Source organism: Pipra filicauda, unplaced genomic scaffold, assembly GCF_003945595.2.
Source record: "Pipra filicauda isolate LSUMZ 115617 unplaced genomic scaffold, ASM394559v2 scaffold116_size3395265_pilon, whole genome shotgun sequence".
NCBI lineage: Eukaryota > Metazoa > Chordata > Aves > Passeriformes > Pipridae > Pipra > Pipra filicauda.
Window position 1 is genome coordinate 65,373 of NW_024103618.1, and position 17,652 is coordinate 83,024.

Genomic DNA, 17,652 nt, shown 5'->3' on the forward strand with positions numbered 1-17,652 from the left:
ATGCCTTCTGCAAAGAACTGTATTAAGGTTAAGGATAAACAGTCCATTGATGCTTTCCATAATATATTGTATAGTGACATAAAATGACTTAATAAAAAATATGTAACTCGTTTCCTTCAGTATAGCAATAATGTTTTTTCCACTAATAACACTTTTGACTACTATGGCCATTATTGTAACTAGCTGATGTCTATTTTGAGCGTTAAGGTGTTCAAATCATTGAAATTAAGTTGCCTGTCTCACATTTTCCACAACCTCTCAAAGTCTTTTGTTAGATTATACAACTACACCAGGTTGCATGATCCAATTGACACTGCAATACTTTGCAAATTTAACTTGTGCTACTCGTTAACCTTTGTCTCTCCTCCTTGCTATGTCATTGCCAGAAGTTTTTATTTGACAGAAAGCACAGGTGGGTGCAAGAAAAATTAGTTCTACTTTTCCATTTTCCTGACCACTTCTTTTTGTCACATGCTAATCCTTTAACCTCTGTCATGACCTCATAACCTTTGATCCCTTTTACCATAACAAATATCTGCATCAACATTCAAGGCAGTAAAATCTTTAACACCAACTATTCAACTTATATAGGTGGGAATTTTGTAGCTGGCAAGTTTGTAGACGTTTACTCAAAGCAAGTGTTGTATGGGAACAGCCACAGAATTTCCAATGAAGTCAACACCACATCTGTGTAATAACAGAAATATTAAAGACTTATCTTAAAACAGAAAAATCCAAGTTCTAACTCATGACTAACACTGTTTATTAAAACTATCACAACACAAAAGTGTCTGTATTAATGGGACCACAAAAAGTGTCATATTTGTAAAGCATTCACAGTGACGCCAGAGACTATGTTCCCATGTCTCCTTACAACTTTCAAGTTTGTGTTTGCAGGTAAAGGGATGCAGTGAAGAAGAAGGAAAGGAATCTCATCTGCTTCAGTGAACAAAGATAGTTTAGACAAATAATTCTATACATATTGGGGTAACTCCAGTTATACAGCACAAGTGGCATAGATATAAGAGCTAAGCAAACTAAGCATGCTGTATCAGCTCTGCATATCTACTACAGATCATCACATCCAGACATTGTTAATTCAATGACATATTGAAAATGTCCCCAAGTTCAACATAAAATGACATTACTTGACATTACTTGAAATGCCATAATCATATTTACAAAAAATAAAATCAGAAGGAGCTCTTACAAACATCAAATACTCATGAAAACACAGGTTCAGGAGCAAGTTTAATTTAGTTTATGAGAGATTATTTATGGACAATGCTGTGGAAATTTTGTATATTTTATGTATTAAAGATTCCTACATTCTTTTACTCCTTCTTGTCCTAGTCTCTCTAAGATGAATGTCATCCATTTCCCACCAAAAATAGTCTGATTCCTTTTAATCCACCCTGACACATTCTTACTCCCAGTACTTTTTTCCCAAAACTCAAAATTAAACCATAAAATCACAACTCCAAATTGACAAAGAACAGTACCATGTCCCTCCCTCTACAAATCTAATGACAGTTCTTATTGTCCTCAGCAACACTTCTCCACAGGCTTCAGTAATCCATTTCCATATAACAGTACAAATACATACGGCCAAACGACAGTGAGGTCTAATCACTTCTGCCTATAGAAGACAGCTTTATTATCAGCAGAGAAAAAATATCGGGGCTGAAAAAAGTAAAGTGCTTGTTGTCCGTTTCCATACTTGCTAAAAATGATTTGCACCATTCACAGACAAGTGGAGACGTGGAAATAGTAGTATTAAAAATACCCTCCATTTTTAATTATGAGTAGCATAGAACAAAAAGGATAAATATATTGAATTCCTATGCATTTTTGCTTTATCATAATTTGATTTTTTAAAATATCTACCTTAGTGTTAAAGTCCAGTGCATTTTGGGAAGTCTTGTATAACTCTGGATATTTCAGCATATTTTCCTTTCGGCAGGATCTCTCAAATATTCCAAGAGTTAGTGGAGGCATTGCTGTAAACATCTAGTAGATAGATTAAAAAAAGTAAAATTGGAAAACTTCAGAGGCAAGGAGTTACTTAAAGATTGCTTAGTTAAGAAACTTTCATGGTTAAAAATAACAAAAACCACACAAATCATCTTACCACATTGTAAAGACCTATACACCATCTTTCAAAAAGAATTTGTCCAGAAAAGCCATTGACAAATGCAAACCAGATCTGAAAAAGATTAGAACCGTATATTACTCAAATGTCTTGCAAGGTATGATAAACAGATTTTTCCTCAGCTTTGCAAAAATGAATATCTTTAGAACACATTTACAACACACTTGAAAATGTTTTGGTTTAAATCCATATGAAAAAAATCAATAATAAAACCAAATTGCAATCAAGAACAGATAATAGGCAATCTAGTCAGATATGTGACCAATTCCATGTAAATATGAAAACAAAGGAGGTTCATTCAAAGGAGGGACATTCAGAAGAAATGTCAGGTTCTTTAAGTATTTGAGTGATTTAAGCTGACTTAACTCTTAATGAAATTAAAATTCCGAGAAATATGAGGTTATGGAGGGGGAGCCTACAGATTAGTAGTCATCTTCTTCTCATTGTTAACTTAAAATTCTTAACTAATAGAAGTCATAGAGCAAGCTGCTCTTTGGAACCAAAAACTGTACCAATATTCTTTAGTCATGAGAGGATCAGACTTTACCAGAGCACTAAATCAAGTACAACTATTTAGTTAACAAGCACTAAGTCAACTACAGGGTACTTTAGAGAGGCAGTCGGGTATTTCTTTTACTGCACAATTTTTATCACTTTTTGCTAAAAGGTTGAAAGTAATCAAATTTAATTTGAAAGGTACAATAATATATTTTCTAATGTTTTTCAGCATAGCACACAGCATATCTGCTTTCTCCTACTTCTTCATGCTTGTATTAGTTCAATGACAAAGTGGAGAAGCAGCATGTCTGATGAATCTTTATTAACAAGTTACACTGAAACTACATTGTCTAGGACAAACATAAGTTCTCAGGTGACAAAAGTTAAAATCATCTAAACAGCACTCTACTCAATTTAAGACTCACATTTTTCAAGTGAATTTTTAAATGCTGCTTTCCTACAGTTCACATTGCTACAATCAATATGTATGTTTATCAGTATGTACTTAGGCTGGCCTCCAGGTGACTGGACTCTATGACCAAACTCAGATTCTTTTTTTAATCATATGGTGGAATGTCTGAACATGTTTATGACTACTTTGAGATGGAAAACCCCCTAAAATCAACAACTATTAACACAAAAAATCAGAGGTAAAATCCAGCCAAAATTGCTATTTGTTCAACTGTACCTACAAAATAAGTTTTTAGGATGTTGAACATGATAATGTAGGAGCAGACTCAAACACTTCTCTCTTAAGATATAGGTCCTACGCTAATAACCTAAATTACTAATCTAGCACCCCTATACAGAAAGGCAGGTGATGGGTGTTCTTAAAAAGTATTTTAGACTGCATAAGTGAACGGGTAGTGAAAATTCAGACCATTCTATAGTTCAATGGCTATAAAATTTCCATCGAAAAGGAAAGATTTAGGTTCCCAACTCACCTAAAATGAGATGGCCCTTAAGGAAAATCCTTGTATTTCTAAGTTTTCAGACCATATGATGCAAAAAACTTGGGCATGAGCACAATCACTTTCTGCTCTTTGTGTTTCAAACTGAACTTGGTGCAGTTTGCATACATTACATGACATACCGAACAACAGCACCTGAACTCTGCAGCTCAGGAGCAGTGTGAGTAAACACAGACAGCCTGCTCGTATTTGGGGTTATGCATGATATGGGTCTCAGTATGGTCACGGGCATTCTGATATGCCAGGCAAAGGAAGTCAGGAACCAAATGATGAATTCCAGTTATGGACATGAGCAGCAGAAAGTGAGTAAACTCAGCAGTGAGATGAAAAGAGCTTTGGAGAAAAAAAATAAACCCCTCCCATCAACCAAAGTTTGTGGAACAAAAAGAAGCCATTACAGATCTAATTACTTAGTATAATCAATGTGTTTACATAGTATCACTTAAATTGCTACTAACAGTCACCTTTAAAGATCTCTGACTGAACTTTAAATCTGAACTCCATGCGTCTGTTTCTTCTGTTTGTCTTGGTATTTTACTTTTTTATTTGAATTTTCCCCTACATGAAACATGAATGACATATGCAGATCTTCAAAATTATTATTATTTTTAAAAATGTAAACTTTTTTATTTATTACAAACCAGTTATTTTATGTCATTACTAGTTATCACTAATTGGCAGAATGAAAAGTAGGAACAGGAAAATTTTGTCCCATTTATGTTGAAGGGTGATTTGCATAACTTCTCAAATGAGTAGTTTTAAAGAGGTATGCAGTAATGGTAATTATAAAACCAAAACCAATCCACAAAGAAGTTCTCAATGACTAGATCAATCTCAATCCCAACCATCATTATAAGGTAATGACAATCCCTTCAAAATAAGTATGAGACTCTGCATAGGCTTATCCTAGGTGAGTGTGATGCTCTGTACAGGCTTAATAATGCACATTAATGGTCTTTTAGAAATTCAGAGTTTTCATTTGTAATTTATACTGACACTTCAGAATATAGCTTCTAAAGTCACTGGGACTAGTCCACACAAAAGGTGAGGCCCATATTTAAATAGCTATTGCATCAAGACACAGAGTAGTAAAAAATTATTATATCCCACTTTTAGTTTGTTATGAATAGGAGTTTAAATGTCAATAAGCACGAATCACTGTGTCTGGGTATTACTACAGACCTTTACCGTTTTCTGAACAAAGAAACCTATGACACTTACTTCATATCAGCTCATGAATGCCTAGAATACAGGCTGTATTTTAGATTAAATGGAATATTTTACATTACTAGCTTGATTAGTATGAGAAAACATTTAAAAACATAATATGCATATATTAAATAAAGTTGTGTATTTTTAGTTATTGTCAGCTAATAAAAGGAAACTTGTTTAAAGCAACTTCCAGACAAGCCTTTCAGAGTACTATTTTCTAAACTTCAAGACAGAGGAGGCGTGGCCACAAAAGCCTCACAGACGTTTTCCTGATGTAGCATTTCTGCATATTAAGCAGCAGCTTACAAATACTCATTGAGCTCTCTGCTCCCACGCCTGATTTGTACAAAAAAACTGAAAAGCGAGACTCAAGACTGGCAGTTGTCCTTTCTGGAGACATTCAATGATGAATTTCTGCCCATTCACTCACAGTATTGACATGAGCTATTAACACTGAAAGTTTTATGAGCTGACAAACGTTGGGTATACAGGAATTCAAGCAGAAGTCATCTTGTCTTCCAGAGAAGGTGTACATGGCAAAATGCTTGCATGCTTTATTTATAGAAGGGTCATAACCCATATCAAAATTATCTCTTTGTCCTTCCATCCACTCATGAGGCAGAGTCTACCTGTTCTAGCCTTTTGTATTTTCAGACTATGATCTCTGTACCTTGCATTTAACTTTTTTTCTCAAAGAATACAAACAACGGGATACTTATATCTAAGTTATAAATTTACAATGTGTTTGCAGGTGACAATGACAGAAAACTAAGAAAAATAAGTTAGTGTGTTCTAAAGACTGCTTTGTATTTTTCTATAAGCACAAAATATACATTAACACTTTTTTTCCCAAATATTTCTAGAGCTACTGGTTTTCAGTACTTCTGGAAGTCTGACCATGTAAGTAGACATTCATCTTTTGAAAGACAGGATCTAAAGTTTGCCATCACTTCTAAAGCAAAAAAGGATCTTTAGTGAATTTGGTTTTTTATGGCTTCCTACTTATGTTTTTCTCAACAGGCTGCAAACTTGCTGCCACTTAGACTTATTTGCATCAATAACACAATAAGGAGAAAAAAAGACAAAAAATAGAAAATGTAAAAGTATGGTAAGAAAAATGCACTCTTTTGGCTACGACACTTGTACATAAAAAGACAACCGAAGTATTTTCAGATATTACAACAGTGTAAGGTCACATACGTAAGTATAAAAATTGGAAATATTAATATAACATTTACATCAGGTCTAATAGAAATAAGGCATTTTCTTTTGGTAAAACTGAACACTTACTCCGCAAGTTTAAGATACTAATTTGAAAATACATTAAAAAAAACTATGAAAGTTTTAAGAATATCTCTTAACCCTGTTAATACAAAAATACATAAGACTGACCTATAAAACTTATTTTGTGATCAAGTTTTGTAAAAAATTAATTTTCCCCCCACATTTTTAACCCAAAGTATCATTGGATATGTAAAGTTTGAATCAATTATAAACATAATTACTAGATACATATTTGGTTGTTAGAAAGCAAGCAGCTGTTGAAAGAAAATTAAGGGAGGGGACGGAGGAAATTTAAAAATAATTTTAAAAATCCATTCAAAATGTTAAGGTAGCCATGTGGTCATGAAGATAATGAAAACTACAGCTATACATGTTGTTTTAACCACACCTACCAATAAACATACACTTATTACAACACAGTCCTCTCATGCTCCTGTATTATTCACAAGATTCCAGCCTCCTTAAAATCTCAAGTGAAAAAGCATAGGTCAGCTACTTTCAGGAAAATATCCCTGTTCATGAACTAGAGCCTAAGGAGGCACGGTTACCCCATCAGCAAGTGAAAGGTTTGCAACAGCGTAACTAAACATGTATGTAAAAACCCTGGGCGCTGTTCTGAACAGCAACAGCCCTGATGTTTAACAGTGACCTTAACAAGGGCTTCAGATTGCGAACGGGACAGTTACTGACACCAGCTCAAGGATCTTAAGCACATACATATCTTGATATATTTAAGATGACTCATCACTGTATCCCCTAATTATGGTAATGATGTTGCAGGTACAGAATTTTAATAAACTAGCAATATTATGCAACACAAACATTCAGTACGAATATTTATTACGCATTTTTAAGACAATTGGGGTTTTAAAAGTAAAATAAATCATTAATATTAATCAGTTTATTATTAAAAAGAAAGACAGTATTAGTAGGTTTATTGACAGTTAAAATGCTTCCTTAAAACCATATATAATAATCAAAACCTCAAAATATTAAAGTTCTTACTTTCAAGAAGTAACATTTAATGTACTGTAAAATTACCTCGATAATATAAAGGACAATATTTTTGTAGAAACAATACAAGATGCATTTAGCTACTCTGTTATAATTCCAGGCTCCATGAACCAACAGCAAGTTCTTCAAATACTTGAACTGAAAAAAAATGAGAAGAATGAACATGCAATCAAAACATGCATACACCAATATTAATTTGATATTAAAATACTTTATTGTAGTACTTTGCAATGTAATGACTTACCTGAGCAATTGAGTAGTCTGAAGAATTAGCAGCCTGTAGACCTTCATTCCCACTAATACCAACACCAACATGTGCTGTTTGTATCATACTAACATCATTTGCTCCATCACCAATCGCTAGAGTTACTACCTTAACTTGTTTTTTAACCATTTCTACAACTTCAGATTTTTGAAGTGGTGATACCCTAAGGGGTAACGCAAAGAAACAGGTTTAATACAGGACTTGCAAATGAATGTACTTTCACAACATACTTTATATTCTGTGAACAGGTAATAAAAATAGGCCAATCAACATCCTGATCAGAGACATGGTCTTGTTATTGCCCTTCAGGGCTAAAAGCACATTCCCAGCAAAATTCACAGAAAACTTGGATTTGTTGAAGCAAGATGTTAACAGCACTGAAGAAACACGGGTCAAACAGCAATGGGCCCCTAAAACACAGTAATGGAAGGAACCTCAGATTAACTTACAACAATTGCAGATATTGGATTCATTTTATTGTTATGCTTTTTATTTTTTTCTCTGTTTAAATACAGATTTTATACACAAACTACAAGATATTTAAGAGATAGATAGCAAACAGTCACAGAGTGGACTGCCACTATCTTAACACAGTCTACATTTATAAATTAGAGGGAGTAACTTTGAAGATTAAATCTTGATCCTCTACTTAAATTAGCTGCTGGTAACTTCTCCCATGTTCTTTTCAGGACTGTTCCAATTATCCGTCATTAAGAGAATGCCTGTCCACAGTTGGGACAACTTATTCCAAGGACAACAGCTCTATTGATGAAACTGTATCAGTTCTGTCCACATCTACCATTGTATGTGTCACATGTGTACCTTCCATTTTTTATTGTCAAAGTTCTACTTTTACAGTTCATACTCTCATATGAATTTGGTCCTTGCAGTATTGAGACATCATAACTGAAAATAACATACAGAAATTATGTGCTAAAACTGCTGTGTTTCACAGGGTGGGGAAGGCAAAGAGTAAACCTTAAGCAGTGTGGCAATCCATTCTTGTGCAGCCTGGCACTGGAGTCAAGGATAAAACCCCACCCCTCTTGTTTCATGGTACAAACAGAAACAAGATAAAATGCAAGAAGCTCCATGAGTCTGTCTCCCAAACAACCACTGTTCATTGCTGCCTACAAAGACAGAAATTCGGGTACCAAAGCATGACTCCTGTGTGGAGATGGCTATATATTAATACTGAAAACTGGGGTAAAATCATGTATTTATAATTAATTTTCTACAAGTCTTCTATATGCTCACTCAAGGCAATAAACCTCCTGGGACCATAAGCTTCTGGAAAGTGGCAATTCAGGTTGTGAAAGATTTCCCCAGCAGTTACAAAATTTCATGGTTAATGCTTATAGGTAGGGATGCTCATAACCTGGACTTAACTCTTCCAGGTTAAAAAATGAAATAAACCCACAGAAATATAGAAGAATTAAGAAATTAAGAAAATAAGTTTAGGGGAACAAATTTGCAAAGTAAAATCACAAAAGAGCAATTACTTCTAAATAATTGCTGCTCACTGAGACACTGCCAGGCAACATGGATTATGGAGTTCATGAGTAGAGTTCTCACCTGAACCAAGACTGGTGTATGGCACTCACAAGCTCAGTTACAAAAAGAAATGTTACGACCAGACAATAAAATTCTGCCACATTGTGGCATCTGTGCAATGCTGAGGTTGCTCCTGCAAGCTGTGGGTCCCAAAGGTTGCATTCTCGTAAGTATGTAAATACTGGAAGGACTCGTCATACTTGAGAAAAAATATACTATTATATTATTAATGAGATTCCTGATAGGTAAGTTGTTTTCTAGTTTAAAGACTTATAGTTCGAAGAATTCTATCAAATCCAGTAAGTGTATGTGGCAAAAAATACTGCCCTATTTATACTGATTGACTTTTAAGATCACAAACCAGTGCTAATGAGGGCAATAATAAAAACAAGCCACCTTGTGGAAACAATTTTTCTTCGGCTATATACATTAGTCAAATTACTTTTTCAGTACGTGGCATAATAAAATGTTCCTGCCTACCCACTGATGTCTGGCATTACAGCTAAGGCTGAATGATTTGCCTGTCTTGACACTGGACAGACTGACATTACAGGTTACAATGCATTGCTCTCAATTTGGACCAAAATTTTTATCCTTAATTCAATTTGAGAAGAAATGTTTTCTTTTTCCACTGGTTGCATAAATTTCCTCACCACACTTCTTCCTATTCCCCTTAAAGAAAGCTTGAGAAACGGAACAAAACTGCCATCTCTTTTCAAATAAACAAGAAAGATATTCAATTCTCCATATTCAATATGTTTTTAAAGAACACTGAAGCATCAATTATGTTATTTCCATTAAGCACGTAGATACTAATAACAATGCTTGGCCATCACTTTGTCCAGCTATCTGTAGTAAACTGTACCACAGCTACCAAAAGCACAAACAACAAGCAATTATGTGATTGCTGAAACTAATGGCCATACTAGCTATCTTCCATTCAGTACGAATACGAATGCAATTAGAAAATGATTAGAAAATAATTTTAAAAAACAGAGATAACATAACTAAATCACATGACAGGCAAGTTACAAACATTAAAAATGGAAACAAAATTTTTTCTTAAAATTGACAGCTGAAGCTTGTGACCAATTGCGTTGTGTTCATTGAAAAAGTAAATGCAGCAGAGTGAGAAAAAGTTCAGAAAAAACCCCAAATCTTTGACATCACACTGCTATTATCTACAGATCCAGAGCTACAAAGATTTGTGAAAAGCTAACCAATAAGGGGAAAAGCAGAAACAATATTTGAAAAATTTTGATGAATGTGTTCTTTAGAAATGCAAATTTCACTAAACCAACAATAATTTCCAATGAAAGGAATGTCTTTCCCACTAATATAAAGGCTATTTGTTAGTCACCTAAGGTTGAACATGATTATTCTGAAACATAGCTTAGAGCTGTAGGAGGAAAACAAGGTTTTCTAGACATGCTTTTCATGTTCTGATACACACATTTATTCACATAACATTTATGAGGAATTAAATTTGGTCTAAATCAATAAATTATAGTAACAATCACAACTCTTACTCTGAAACTCTGACTAAAAAGCTGAAAGAGGACTCCATGTTGAGGAAGTCAACAAATGTATTAAAGAGAACTGTTTCAAAACATCGTATTTTAAACAGAAATTTTTTTAAAAAAAGAAAAAAATTGAATGCTCATGATCTGTCTTCCTGTGTGTATTTCATAGAGAGATGTGCAACTTCTGAAATTAAAGCACATTATCTTTTTTATAAATTCATTAATATTACTTTTTTTTTTTGTAGAATGAGATCTTATGTATGCATCATATTCACACAATTTCACTAGGTATCATACTTTCAATGGTATCATTTCATGACTTCAGTTCACATCATCAAGGCACTCTTTTTACTATGGAACAGACTGATACTTGATTCAATTTTAGTGTCACAGAAGAAATACGAAGGAATAGTATAAGGTCCATAGTTCACATGGAAAAGAAAAAAAAAAAGAATATATTTTCCATTTTTCTCAAGCAAATGTCAGTATTTTTCGTTTTACATACCCTATAAAGTTCTAGGAAGTAAAAAAATTATCTTTAAAGAACTAGATTAAACCTCAACATTAGACAGATTACTGAGTTTCCAGTAAAGGGGTACAGTAAGTGGTTGCCTCTCTTTCTTAAGCCATTGTGCTTAACACTGAGCCTGTGTTATGAAGAGAAACTGAGCACCTGGTACCTAGGCTTTTCTTTGCTCATATATGATACTCTAACTAGTACTGAGTTTGTGTAGCTCTTCTGGTTTTCCTCTCCATTTGCCGGAGGACACCTCATGATTCACACTTGGGTGTTGATCCATCAGCTGAAGAAACCCCACCCCAATCCTACTCTGTGCCAGTTAGGTAAAATTCTTAGGTTTTAAGTGCAATGAATCAGAGAGAAATGTTGCATAAAATTTAATTGTCTGACTTTTCAAAAGAAAAAAAAAGAAAAAAGAAAAATAATAAAGCCTTTAAATTAAAGGTAGCTGTGTAATTACATTACTCAGTGGCCAACACAACTCAAAATATCAGACTTCTGAAAAAGCTACTCAGGATACAGCCTGGGATGAAAGCTTCTGGGCAAGAGCCCTTCTGAAAAATTCTCTGGTTCAAGTACATGAAAAAAAATTTCTATGATCTTTTGCCATGTTTTATTTGAACACTGCTGTTGAGAATTGTATCAAGACTTGCTACAGCCAACTTATATAGAAGATTCCTGATCTGAGTACTTCTTTTTCATCTTTTTAACTTTACAGGAACAGTGACTTATTTACCTTTCAGACAATGTTATAGGGGCAATTGGAAGATGGCACTCTCATTGCCCCAAGTTCATGGTAAAACCAGTAAAAAATATTTTTCGTTCATTTTGCTCACTCTTAGCTGTACGTTTTTTTCTGCAGAATAATCCATTTAACATTCTTCTCGCACATATTACTCTGAAACTAATATAGAGTTGGAATTAAGTTAGTCAAAGTCTTTAAGCCAAACATCTGCTTGGAATTCCATACAGCTCTTTTTTGAAAAGAAATGTCAACCGAATATTTCTCAGTCTCATCTGTGTTACCAGTGAATCTTACCAATGGAAGATCCATAAGTAATAAATGCTTCTTAATAAGTGAATACTGTCTGAAAATTTAAAAGAAAGTGATGTAATACATAATTCTAGAACCAAGGAAAGGTTAAGATGTTTACTGCCTTTAGATGGAGGAAGAAAGGGACAATATTTTTGTTTAGTCAGGATGATATATATAATTTTTTAAGGGATTCACCTTAATTAAAAATTGACAGTTTTTAACTATTTATTTTCAAGCTCCAAGGAAATTAAGTTTTTGTCACTGAAGATAAAGCATTTAACAGAATAAATATTTTGACAGAATTTTGATTTTTGGGAAGCATGTGATATTAAAAAAGTACACATTAAAACAGAGTGTTTTACAAGCAAGTATTTTAGTTTTAAACCTGTAGCCAATTTTTAAACAACCACAAAATATGTCAGAGCATATATTTAGATATGTATTGAAACCAACTGACCTAAGTATATTATAAAAGTGTTAAGCGTAGAAATGGCAGAGAGAATGCTACCAGACCAGAAACTTTCATTTTGCACTTAGTTTTGTTACAAAAATGCAAACACTAAAAGACAGCTTTACCTACAGAATATCCTTCAAAGATTCCACTGTTCAAGGGAAAAAGCAATATTATCTCTTCAAATGGCATAAAATATATTTTGAAATCAAAGAAAGAGAAGAAAAAGAAATATGGTTTTGAAAGCATCTCCTGCTTGTTATTATGCTGAGCAAAACTCAACTTAGTAGAACAAGCACAAAACTCTAAATTTCCTGTCAGAAAGGCTACTGCCATTAGGAAAATGTTTATACACAATATAAACTGTGTATCAGTCTAAGATCTCAGTTTAAAAGACAGTAAGATCTTAGTTTGAAATTCTGAGTGTTTCAGGCCAAAGCACAGTTACAAAGCTTAACTATTAAAAATTAATTAAAAAAATCTCTTGGTTGCATAACATATTGTTTGATAGAAAGGATGGAAAGACTATAAACCAGGTGATTATTTGGATACTATAACCTTACTTGTTTTTCCCTGTCCTTTTGCAAGGCAGAAAAATAGCTTCATTTTGAATAGATTTTTCAGATTAATCTGATTTATTTTGATGGAATAATAGAAGCTGTAATAGTTGATGTTTACAGAAAAGGATAAAAGGTTTCATTGTACAAAGGAATCCCATAACAACCAGGCATAATAATGATTAAAAAAATGTGCTTCCATCAGCTTCAGGCAATAAAAAGCAGCCAAAGTAGTACCTTTAACATTTCTGTGCACTTCTTACACAGTGTAATCCATTTACAGAGAAGAAGGCTGTGGAGAAAGATCTACAAAAGAATACAGATGTTCTAAATCTGCAGTTAACTGTAGCATCAATTCAAGGTCAAGATTAGTGTCTCAACCTTGCTGAGACTACCCTTGATGGATTACAAATTATTTTTCTGGAAATATGCAGTCTGAATGACTTTGACAGGTAGACTCCATTGCAGACTGCTTTACGGAGATGTTTCGCTTGAATAACTGTATTTCATGACTTTAGTTTCTTAATTTTCGTATGTCAATAAAAATAATGTAGAGAGAGAACAATGTAAACCTTACCTGCAACAAATAACAGCTTTACATGACAAAGCCAAATCCAGGAAATACTGTCTCACTCCAAATGTCAAAGCATACTTCAGAGATTTACCATCAATGATGAGAGCAAAATCATTTTCCTTCCTTAAAGCATCACCAAGAGTACTGCAATGATGGCTAAGTGTCTCTCTTGTTCCCTGTTGCACAAAAGAAATTGTGTCCATTAATTTTAATTCCTACTATTCTTAAATCCGATTTTTTTGGGGGTGTGAAATCAGAAACACTGGCATTTTGGTTTTTGAGGAAATTGCCTTTTGATTGATTGTGCTATCAAATAGTATAAAACGAAAAGAATATTTGCAACAGCTGTACTATTGGAAACCACAGTAGAAATGGTGTGTATGACTGCTCTTGCACTCTGCAGAAAAAAAAAAAGAAGGGCGTAAGCTATGGTGGAACTTTTAATGCTCTTTAAATGGAAACAATCTTGCCGTAAATATTTGCCAAAAGGCATTATTAAATAATTTTTCTATATATCCATGCAAGAGACCATTCACATATATATAGATACCAGAAGAAACAACTTCTATTCACTATTATATAAAATGGTTCTAAATGTTTAGCAAAAAGGAAACACAGATAATTCATGATATATATAAGTACATGCATTATAACTGATAATTCTATCACATTAAATGTATATCTTAACATAATTTAACAATTATAACATCAAGTATATGTTAAATAAAGGAATGTATTTTGTATTTTTCATTTGCTAATGACAGTTTGAATCACACCTACACAAGTCACTGTTTTGTGGTCCACTACTAACTTCAGATTACATTCAGTAGATAATACATTCATCTATATTTATGCAGCACCCTGCTTTGGAAAGGTCACTGACATCTAGTTAGCTACAGTACAGCTCTACCATGGAGTGTCAGGAAGGAGGAAAAAATATTGCTTGTTGCATTTCTTTTTTAAAGGCCTTCACAGAGCTACAACATACTCTTTTTCCTATTTTTTCCTGCCTCATAGCCCAGAAGTAAGAAGGAGAGGAGAAAGGAAAGATGAAAAAAAACCTCTTCTGCTTATAAAATACTCAATTTGGAAGCCAGTAACATCCTATGACAACAAGGTTGCTATTTTTTCTACAAGTTTACCAAACAAATAATTGTGCTACTTCAGTGATGTCAGGTATACATAAACAAAATTTGGTGTAAGCACCTAAAAATAAAACACTGAACTAATTAAATATCTCAAAACCCTCTGAAATGAAATTAAAGAAACCCTCTGAAATGAAATTAAAGACAGTGCTTTGCCTTTTCAACCCAACGTACTCCTCCCAGTTCCACACACTGTTGTCCATGTTTTTTTGACTACTTTGCTTCTACTGGTCTTCTAAAAATTCACTGGTTTATCTAGAAGGAAATTAGGCTGTTGGGGAATTCTGAACTTCAGGTGTCCTGACTCTCCCTCACTAGGAATTGCGATGGAAATGAATTACATTTTACAAAGTCTTTAAAATGACAATAACTTCCATAACTATTTTCCAGAGCATTAAGAAATACTGTAATGTAAAGAAAGTATTGATTTTTTTCTCATCTCAGTGGACTATTTAGTTTCTAATGAAATTTAAGCAACACATGAAAAGTCATATTCCTCCTGTCTATTATTTCTTTTGCATAATGAAAACCCCATAATCCAGGAGTAAATGGTCAGGGACATGCTGTGGCACTTTGACATGCAAGTCTATAGACCCCAAGGGGATCCACCTAAGCATAGTGAGGGAGCTGGCCAAAGAGCTTGCCAAGCTATTCTCCATCATTTATCATTGGTCCTGGTTAACCAGGGAGATCCCTGGTGACCAGAGGTTGGCTAGTGTGACACACATCTACAAGAAGGGTCAGAAGGAAGGTCTTGGGAACTACAGGCCTGCCAGCCTGATCTCAGTGCCAGGGAAGGTCATTGAACAGACTGAGTGCCATCACATAGTATGTGCAGGTCAACGAGGTGGTCAGGCCCAGCCAGCACAGGTTTAGGAAAGGCAGGTCCTGCTTCATCAACCTGATCTCCTTCTATGACAAGGTGACCTGCTTTGTGGATAAGGGAAGAGTTGTGGGTGTTGTCTACCTACACTTCAGTAAAGCCTTTGATGCTGTCTCCCACAGCATTCTCCTGGAGAAACTGTCTGCTCATAGCTTGAACAGTTGCACTCTTCACTGGGTTAAAAACCGTCTGGATGGCTGGGCCCAGAGAGTGGTGGTGAATGGAACTGGGAGTCAGTCACGAGTGGTGTTCCCCAGGGCTCCGTACTGGGGCCAGTTCTGTTTCATATCTTTACTGATGATCTGGACAAGGGGGTTGAGGGCACTCTCAGTCAGTTCGTAGATGACACCAGGATGGGTGAGAATGCTGATCTGATGAAAGGCAGAAAGGCTCTGCAGAGGGATCTGGACAGGCTGGATCGATGGGCTGAGGCCAACTGGATGAGGTACAATAAAGCCAGGTGTTGGGGTCCTGTGCTTGGGTCACAACAACCCCATGCAACACTACAGGCTGGGGGAAGACTGGCTAGAAAGCTGTCTGACATAAAAAGACCTGGGGGTCCTGGTCAACAGCAGCTGAACATGAGCCAGCAGTGTGCCCCAGCGGTCAAGAAGGCCAATGGCATCCTGGACTGTATCAGTCATAGTGTGGCCAGCAGGATCAGGGCAGTGATCATCCCCCTGGACTCAGCACTGGTGAGGCTGTACCTTGAATTCTGGGTTCAGTTTTGGGCTCCTCACTACAGGAAAGACATTGAGGTGCTGGAAAGAGTTCAGAGAAGGGCAATGAAGCTGGTGAAGGATCCGGAGCACAAGAGTGGGGTTGTTTAGCCTGGAGAAGGGAGGCTTGGGGGTCTTATCACTCTCTACAACTGCCTTAAAGGAGATCGTAGTGAGCTGGGGGTTGATCTCTGCTCCTAGGGAAAAAGCGACAGGAAATGGTCTTAAGTTGCACCAGGGGAAGTTTAGATTGGATATTAGGAAAAATTTCTTCACTGAAAGGGTGGTCAGGCATTGGAATAGGCTGCCCAGCAAATTGGTGGAGTCGCTACCTCTGGAAGTATTCAGAAGACTTGCGTGGATGTGGCACTTAGAGACATTGTTTAGCGGTGAAGTCCTCTGTTTAAACTGACCATAATTTTTTATCACAAGTAGACATGCCATCACCTCCAAGCATGCTACACATTAAATAAAAAAAACCCTACCCCAACCCCAAGAGAAAACAAAACTCTTACCCCAACTGTAAAACTGTTGTATTTAAAATTCCTTTGTGGGATAACTCCCTATGCTGAAATGTCCCTTATTCACTTGACACCATTTCCATAAAGTATTTTTCAATGAAATTGAGTGGTAATCAAACTGTTTTCTAGTTACAGTTTAAGTTCATGATTAAAAGAATAAAGTTATATTATAACTTCTGTCTACGATTAACAATACTATACTGAAATTTAGCAGTCCATTACATTACTATAAAGGCAAATAAAATCCAGTGCTCTTTTATGTAAGAACTTACTAACAAAAAAACACATTTTGTTTGTGAAGTTAAGCAGATGTTCATGGAAGTAGAGCCTCGAAACAAATAATGATGCAAAAAACTGAGATATCTAAATGCCTTCTGTTCTATACTAGTCAATGTCTACTGGAGAGCAGAGAGGTGGGTGGGTCTGGGATATTTTTAATTTCATAAATAGAGGTGTTGGTTCATATAAAAGAGGATCTTTTATTTCAGCATATTCTTTGTAAATTCAGTTCACAGAGCTGGGATACAGTCTGGACAAATATATTTTTTTACTCTAATCTCCTCCGTCTTGCATGCTAAGGTCATAACAATGACCAAATTGAGGAGGTATTTGTTGGTTAAATCTGTTTTTACATGTCTTAGGGACAGGAGACTCTGCCTGTCAATAAAGGGATTAGAACTGAGGTAGCTACTTTTTAGGAGAAGCCACTGATATGCAAGGGACATGTACTATTATTTTAACAGCAATGACAAGAAGTATCCACTTACTGCCAC

At 35.1% G+C, this 17,652-nt stretch overlaps 1 protein-coding gene across 3 annotated transcripts in view; it reads right to left on the minus strand.

Annotated features, from left to right (window-relative positions):
- The window catches only part of ATP8A1 (ATPase phospholipid transporting 8A1), a 115,453-nt gene that overhangs the window by 33,028 nt on the left and 64,773 nt on the right, over nt 1-17,652 (minus strand). For all 3 annotated transcript variants that reach the window (XM_027722574.2, XM_027722576.2, XM_027722575.2), the window contains 5 exons: nt 13,615-13,787; nt 7,376-7,559; nt 7,159-7,269; nt 2,132-2,206; nt 1,888-2,010 (listed from right to left, as the gene is read on the minus strand). In XM_027722574.2, coding sequence (XP_027578375.1) covers nt 1,888-2,010; nt 2,132-2,206; nt 7,159-7,269; nt 7,376-7,559; nt 13,615-13,787 — 666 coding nt within the window. The remainder of the gene's footprint in view (nt 1-1,887; nt 2,011-2,131; nt 2,207-7,158; nt 7,270-7,375; nt 7,560-13,614; nt 13,788-17,652) is intronic.